The 6979-nt window shown below is 45.5% G+C and overlaps 1 protein-coding gene across 1 annotated transcript; it reads right to left on the minus strand.

The window, feature by feature from the left end:
* Positions 1 to 1236, minus strand: GPR151 (G protein-coupled receptor 151). Its single transcript, XM_055557395.1, has one exon. The coding sequence runs from the start codon at positions 1219 to 1221 to the stop codon at positions 1 to 3; it is 1221 nt and encodes a 406-aa protein (XP_055413370.1). The 5' UTR covers positions 1222 to 1236.
* Between the last annotated feature and the right edge of the window lie 5743 nt (positions 1237 to 6979).

Here is a 6979-nt window from a genome sequence, read left to right on the forward strand (position 1 = left end):
CTATTTATCACAGTCTCCTGTCTCTTGATCTTCGTGTTCCCAGGGGATAGGGTCATTGTCCTCTACACAAGGGACTGTGTCTCTGTCATGCCAAAACTGCTCGACATCAGGGAGGATGGGAATCTCTGCCTTCTCGGCTTTCTCTTTGCTGATGGAAGGAGAGCCAGTTTTCTCTTTATCTGACATAGATGGTGGGGATTCCACAGATGGAATACTGTCACGAAGGACCTGAGAGTTACCAGCTGGTGTCTCCTGAGACTCTGAAGCAGGTGGATGTTTTTTGGTTATCATCCATTTCCATATGCCTTTCAAGCCTTCCTTGAACTCCTCTGACATCACTAGAAAAATGAGAGGATTTGCTGAAGAGATGGAAAACATGAGGACTTGAGACAGGGCTATAAAACCCTGTGGTGGGGCTGGGCCTCCAGCCTTCAGATGCCACATCCACAGCCAGGCTATCCACTCAGGGAGCCACAGGATAGCAGAGGTGATGGCAATGCTCAGCAGCATCACTGTGAGTTGCTTTGAGCGCATCTGGTTTCTAAGATTTTGAGTTTTAGTTCCTCGTTTCTGACATTGGCCATAAGCTCTCCAGAAATAAAAGCTGGCAGAGAGTAATGGGAGGCAAAATGCCAGCAGCGGGTAGAGCTTACCAAACGTTGACGTGAACTCTCTCGCCACAGCGGGCACATCCACGAGGCACATTTCCACACCTGCGTGATGCCTGGTGGTGCTGAAGAACCATTCTGGCAGGGGTAGCAGGCTTGCCACAGCCCAAATGGCCACCAGCACTGACCAGATGGTGCAGTTGTGGATACTTACTGGTTTGGCTGGGTCACATGCATACATGAAGCATACCTTGGCTACTGCAACGATCGTCAGGCTCTTGGCTGCCATGCACGTGTGGATGAACCAGTCAGAGGACTTGCAGACAAACCAGCCTAGATCCCAAACACCTCTGGAGTATGCTGTAGCTCGGACAGGTGCAGAAAACAGCAGGAGAGAGAGATCAGCCAGGCTGAGGTTGAGAATCAGGGAGTGGATCATGGATGGCTTTCCTTTCCAAGCACTGTGGAGGAGGATGCCAATCACACACAGATTCCCCACGAAACCCACCAGGCAGACAGCCACCAGGAGAGCTGGGATTACTGTCCTCCAGTCCTTGGAGTCTGAGGGCAGGTACCCGCCGGCAAAGTGGAGGTGAGCGAAGGACACGTTCATGGTGTTGGAGTTGGAGTCTGCCAGGCAGCTGTCCGTGCAGCCCCTTCCATCGAGCGCCTACGTGCAAAAGTTAGCTGCTTTTTGTCTCTCTGCCTTGGCTCTTTGGTGTAGGAAATACATACGTCATCGTCAGTGTCCAATGACACCTCTGGGCCCTCCCCTTGCTTTATTCCCTGAGAGCAGACTGTGAAGAAGGTTGACTGCTAAGCTCTTTGCTGTGTGTGCTAGTCCCTGACTGCATTGAGTGACAAGCAGCAGGAGCTCATGGTTGCTGTTCATTAGCAAGTCTAATGACATTGTCAGCCCAGCGGAGTGAAAAACTCCCCGATAGACCCATCAATGATAAATGAGAACATACATGTAAGTGGGTTATGTTCCTGGGGGGTCGCTAGAGACAGTCAAGGTAATTATTTTCAACTAGCTGATTTTAAATCTAGACCCCCATCTGTAATAGAGTCAACACCACATATGAGTAACCCACTTCTTTAATCACCTGCACGGCTTGATCCAGCAGGTCTGGGGTAGGGCCCCCAAACTTGCATTTCTATCAGGTTTCCCAGGGATGTTATGATGTGAGTTGGGGACCACACTTCAAGGAAGAACTGGTGCTTCCCCTTTCGGCTGCAGGAATGAGCTTCCTCTTCTTTTACCCAAACCTCACCACCACTTTGGGTAAAGAATCCATCTGCCAATGCAGGAGACATGGGTTCAGTCCCTGAGTCAGAAGATCCTCTGGAGAAAGAAATGGCAACCTGCTCCACTATTCTTGCCTGGAGAATTTCAATGAACAGAGGAGCCTGGAGGCTATTGTCCATGACAGGACACGACTTAGCGACTAATCATCACCACCACTTCAGCCTTATCAACACCTGGCTGAGATCAAATGCGCAGAACTGGATAATGGGAAAAAAAAAAAGCTGCTGGTAAGAAGTCCTATTAAAAAGTCTAATTATGGATTACTCTAAGTTTAGTCTATTGTGAATTTTTTAGAGGTGATTTTAGAACAGTGCATTAAAATGAGTTTACTTACTAAGAAGACTTTTAAACAGGTGATGGTGATTAAACCAACCAAATGTTGAATTAGATTTTCTTTTAGAATTCCTAAAGGATTTATGGAGACAAATGAAATAAAAGAAAAATAACTTATTTGCAGAAGGCATGTAAGAGATTTTAAAGAAAATGACATTTTAAAGTTGGGAAAATAAAAAATGATTCTAGAACCAGTCTTGAAATTTTATAATAGGCAGTGGAAAGATACTCTGGAGGAGGTCAGAGGAGCTGGAATTGTTCATGGAGAAGAGTTTGTGGAATTGAAAGGATTTTGAGATCTACTCTGTGCTGAGTCGGAAATGCTTAGTGTCATATGGTGGAAAGTGTGCTGAGCTCAGAATCTGACCTCTAGGTTCTGGTTCTAACTCTGCTATCACTAGTTTTTCTCTGGAAATTAAGGATGACATTTAAAATCTCCCTAAAAAAAAAAAAAAAAACACCTCCCTGAAATCCCAGAACTCAACAAGTAAGTATTGACTCAATAAAAACATACTGAATATCAGGAAAGCTGTCAGTGGTTCTTGATTATCTTTTCTGTTTTCCTTTCCCTCTAGGAAGTAGTTGTGTCTATGAAACAGTGGAGGTAAGCGTCTTGTCCCAGCAACTCACAGTAACCTCTAGTTAGTGCTGTGGACAGTGATATATCAAGTCTCAATAGCACCATTTTTGGGAGTGAAGAGGCCCACACCATCATATGGGAAGGCAAATGGTTGGGGGCAGGGTGTGCAGAGAAACACCCTGAGTACTACTTAGAGCAAATGAATGTCTTGTGAATTACAGGCTACAACAGAGCTAGTTCTACTCGATGTACGTGGAAGAGATGAGCTCAGGACCAGGAAGCAAATACTACTTTACATTATGGCTTATAAACTTGGGATGCTTAGGCTCCTGAAGATCCAGAGAACAAAAAGCTAAAAGAGTTCAAGAAGGCTTTAACAGCATAGAAATTTGATTCTAACTTTTTATTTTGAAAGAATTGCAAACTTAAAGGGAAAAATGCAAAAATAGTACAAAGAATTATCATTCTGATTTTCCAGCTGTCAACAGTTTTTCACGTTTGTGCTCGTGCCCTCTCTGCACGCACACACATGCTTATATGCATATATATAGCCACATAAACATATATATTGTTTTCCGAACCAATTGAGAATTGGTTTTCAGAAAATTTTGAGTTTTCTTCCTGGATTATCATTAGATATAAAAATCAAAATGAGACTATGTGCTTATAGCAAAAAGGAATTCTTTCCTTTGGCCATACTCATCACCCAACCCAAGTTTCTGTTTATCTTCTGATATACCAGCACTTGTGCGTCGAGATACTACACAAATATAATATGTAGCAGTATGTGCCTTATATCCACTTTTTGTTTTAACATCATTTCCATTTAGAGGATAAGTGTAACTTAGCCAACCTAAAAGAAGAATTACATCGTATGCATTTTTTTTATTTATATCATGAATTCAAGTTATTTTGATCTTTCTTCATAGCATATAGTTAAAAAATTTTTTTTAATACAGTATTCAATTGTATGCCTGGTGGACATTTGCCAAGTTTCCTTATTTTTATTTATTTTTGGAAGTTGCCTAGTATGTGAAAGTATAAGTGTTAGTCACTCAGTTGTGTCTGACTCTTTGTGACTCCTTGGACTGTAGCCTGCAGGCTACTCTGTGGGATTCTCCAGGCAAGAATACTGGAGTGGGTAGATACTCCCTTCTCCAGGGGATCTTCCTGATCCAGGGATCAAACCCAGGTCTCCTGCATTGCAGGCAGATTCTTTACCATCTGAGCCACTAGGGAAGCCCCCCTTTCTTATTTGATAGAAGGGATCTTGGAGAGAAATGATTTGGAAGAGATGGATGGAGAAGTACAGTAAAAATACTTAGAGTATTTGGGACGAAAACTGAAAACAACCCACCACCCCCACCCCAAAATACTGGAAACAGCTCTCCACCGGTTGGTGAATGGATAAAGAAATGGCTGTATTCACACAATAGACTAGTATTTAGCAATATAAAGGAATACATGCTGCCACGTGTAAGAACCTCACAAATACTATGCCAACTGACAGAAGCCAGAGACAACGACGTATTGTGAGATTCCATTTATATGAAATGTCCAGAAAAGGCAAATCTATAGAGATGGAAAGTAGAACAGTGGTTCCCTGGAGCTACAGGTGGGAAATGGGAGTGACTGCAAATGGGCACAAAGCATCTTTTGGGGGTGAGAAAAATGTACTCAGTTGGGATTGTGGGGGTGGTTATACAACTCTGTAATAATGTACTGAAAACCTTGAATTGTACACTGAAAATGAGTGAATTTTATGGTATGTAAATCATACCTCAATGAAACCATTTTTTACAAGAGTTATTTGGGATGGAGGAAAGGTAAAGAGCAGATGTCATAGCTCTTAGAATGCTGAGTGACCTCCAGAAAGAGGGAATATCCCATTCTGAGACTGTGATTAAAGTATATTATGTGGAGCCATGGAGAGACTGTGATCTGGCAGGACCAAACCAAAGGGCAGTACTAGGTGGGAAAGGGCCGTGGGGAGAAGGGAACCCCAGAATGCTGGGATTCAGAACCTTGAGGCTTGGCTTCCCCAGCTTGGAAATGGGCTTTCATCGGAGCCTTCTCCCTCTATTTCCACACTCCTGCTGAGAAACCAGCAACAGGGCAGCCACCCCCCACAAGGACCTCAGTTGGGTTCCAGTCTACGCTTCCTTCCCCTAACAGGGACAACACCCACAGTGATGATGCCAAGAGATAACCCTTGGAAATTGAGAAACGGTAATAAAAACGATAAATCTGAGCCATAGACACGCCCCATTTCTATTAAAAATTTTAATTTACAAGGGACCTCAGCCAGCTCAAAAGAACCAAGGCAAAGCAAATTGGTGGCTAAGATTTTAAGTGGCTCCTGATAAAAGCAGAACTAGGTGTGAGCTCTTGCTGCTGCTGCTGCTGCTAAGTCACCTCAGTCGTGTCTGACTCTGTGCGACCCCATAGACGGCAGCCCACCAGGCTCCCCCGTCCCTGGGATTCTCCAGGCAAGAACACTGGAGTGGGTTGCCATTTCCTTCTCCAATGCATGAAAGTGAAAAGTGAAAGTGAAGTTGCTCAGTCGTGTCCGACTCTTAGCAACCCCATGGACTGCAGCCTTCCAGGCTCCTCCGTCCATGGGATTTTCCAGGCAAGAGTCCTGGAGTGGGGTGTCATTGCTTTCTCCATGAGCTCTTACTAGGAGCAGGTAAAGTTTATCCTATAGCTCAGTTCTATCCAGGGAAGGGGGAATAATAAAAACATCCATTTTTTTGAGTGAGTCCTCAGTGCCCACCTTTGTGCTAAGCATTCTATGCCCCAAATCTTCACAACAGCTCCTAGAAATACTATCACTTTTCCTTCTTACAGGTGATGACCTTGGGGCATAAAGAGGTGAATAACTCGCCTATGAGGCTTTCCTGGTGATTCAGGGGAAAAGAATCTGCCTGCCAATGCAAGAGATGTGGGTTTGATCTCTGGGTCAGAAGGTTCCCTGGAGAAGGAAATAGCAACCCAATCCAGTATTCTTGCCTGGAGAATACCATAGACAGAGGAGCCTGGCGAGCTATAGTTCATGAGTTCTCGGAGTCAGATGTGACTTAGCAACTGAACAACCACAAACACCCCCATGGGAATGTAGGTTGCACAGCTACTAGATGAGGGAGTTGGGACAGAGACCCCCATGGGTCTGACCCCAGAGTCGGGCTTCCAGAGTGAGTATTGGTAAGCTGTATGCTGCTATTCTGCCCCACTAAGAATGTTCTGGGTACTGATTGTTCTCTAAACACTACAGTTGTGAAACTGATCCAACCAAGGCCGATATTCTAAGGCCCAAATAATGGACTATAGGTCACTTCAACAAGCATGTTTTGAGCCCTTGTGCACTTGGAATATAAAGCTCGTGTATTCTTTTCTTCTTTTCTGGGGACCTGGGATCATGAGTTTAGGATGGAGCTGGGACTGATGTACCTGGGTCTCTAGTGGCAAGCTGGGGACCTGGAATACCCTGGGTCTAAGAGGAAGTTGGGTGCTTCTGGTTCCTGAGTCCAAGAGAGGTGCTGGGTATAGAGGATCCCTGAGTCTAGAGAGGGAGCTGGCTGTCGGATCCCTCAGTCCTGGTGAGGGGATAGGTACGTTAGGCCCCATAGTCTTGAGTGGGAGTTGGAAACCTGCATGATGCTTGGGTTCAGGAGAGAAGCTGAGGGCCTAGGATCAGAGCTTGGACCTTATGTGAAGCAGGTGTGAGGTGTGGAATTAGAGTGTGGTTCCCTTGGTCCTAGGAGGGAACCAAAGGCCCTAGCCTCTTGAGTTCTGGAGGGGAGCTGTTACATGAGTCCTGGAAGAGAAGTCGGGGTTCTAGATCCCTAGGTGGAGAGAGAAGGGGCAGAGGGGATCGCTGGGTTTCCTCTTGCTCGTTGGGTCCCCCCACCCCCACCTTCACTCCCACCCCTGGAAGCACTTGTCTGCAAGGCCTCAAGCGGGCAGGTGCCTGGCCCACCTGGCGCTAACCCAGTCTCCACCTATTTTTCTTTCAGTGAATATTTGCTGAGCCACTTTCCCTGGGCCAAACCCAACGCCAGCCTCCGGGAACCCACTGTGGTAGAAGAGTCCCATTTTCTCCAGGAGCTACCAGGTAGTCGGAGAGATGGACAAAGGAGAAGTTGCGGA

This window comes from Bubalus kerabau, chromosome 1 (genome assembly GCF_029407905.1).
Source record: "Bubalus kerabau isolate K-KA32 ecotype Philippines breed swamp buffalo chromosome 1, PCC_UOA_SB_1v2, whole genome shotgun sequence".
Lineage (NCBI taxonomy): Eukaryota > Metazoa > Chordata > Mammalia > Artiodactyla > Bovidae > Bubalus > Bubalus kerabau.

What these genes read in the sequence shown, in the direction of transcription:
- GPR151 (XM_055557395.1), bottom strand. Translation starts at nt 1,221, where the DNA reads ATGAACGTGTCCTTCGCTCACCTCCACTTTGCCGGCGGGTACCTGCCC.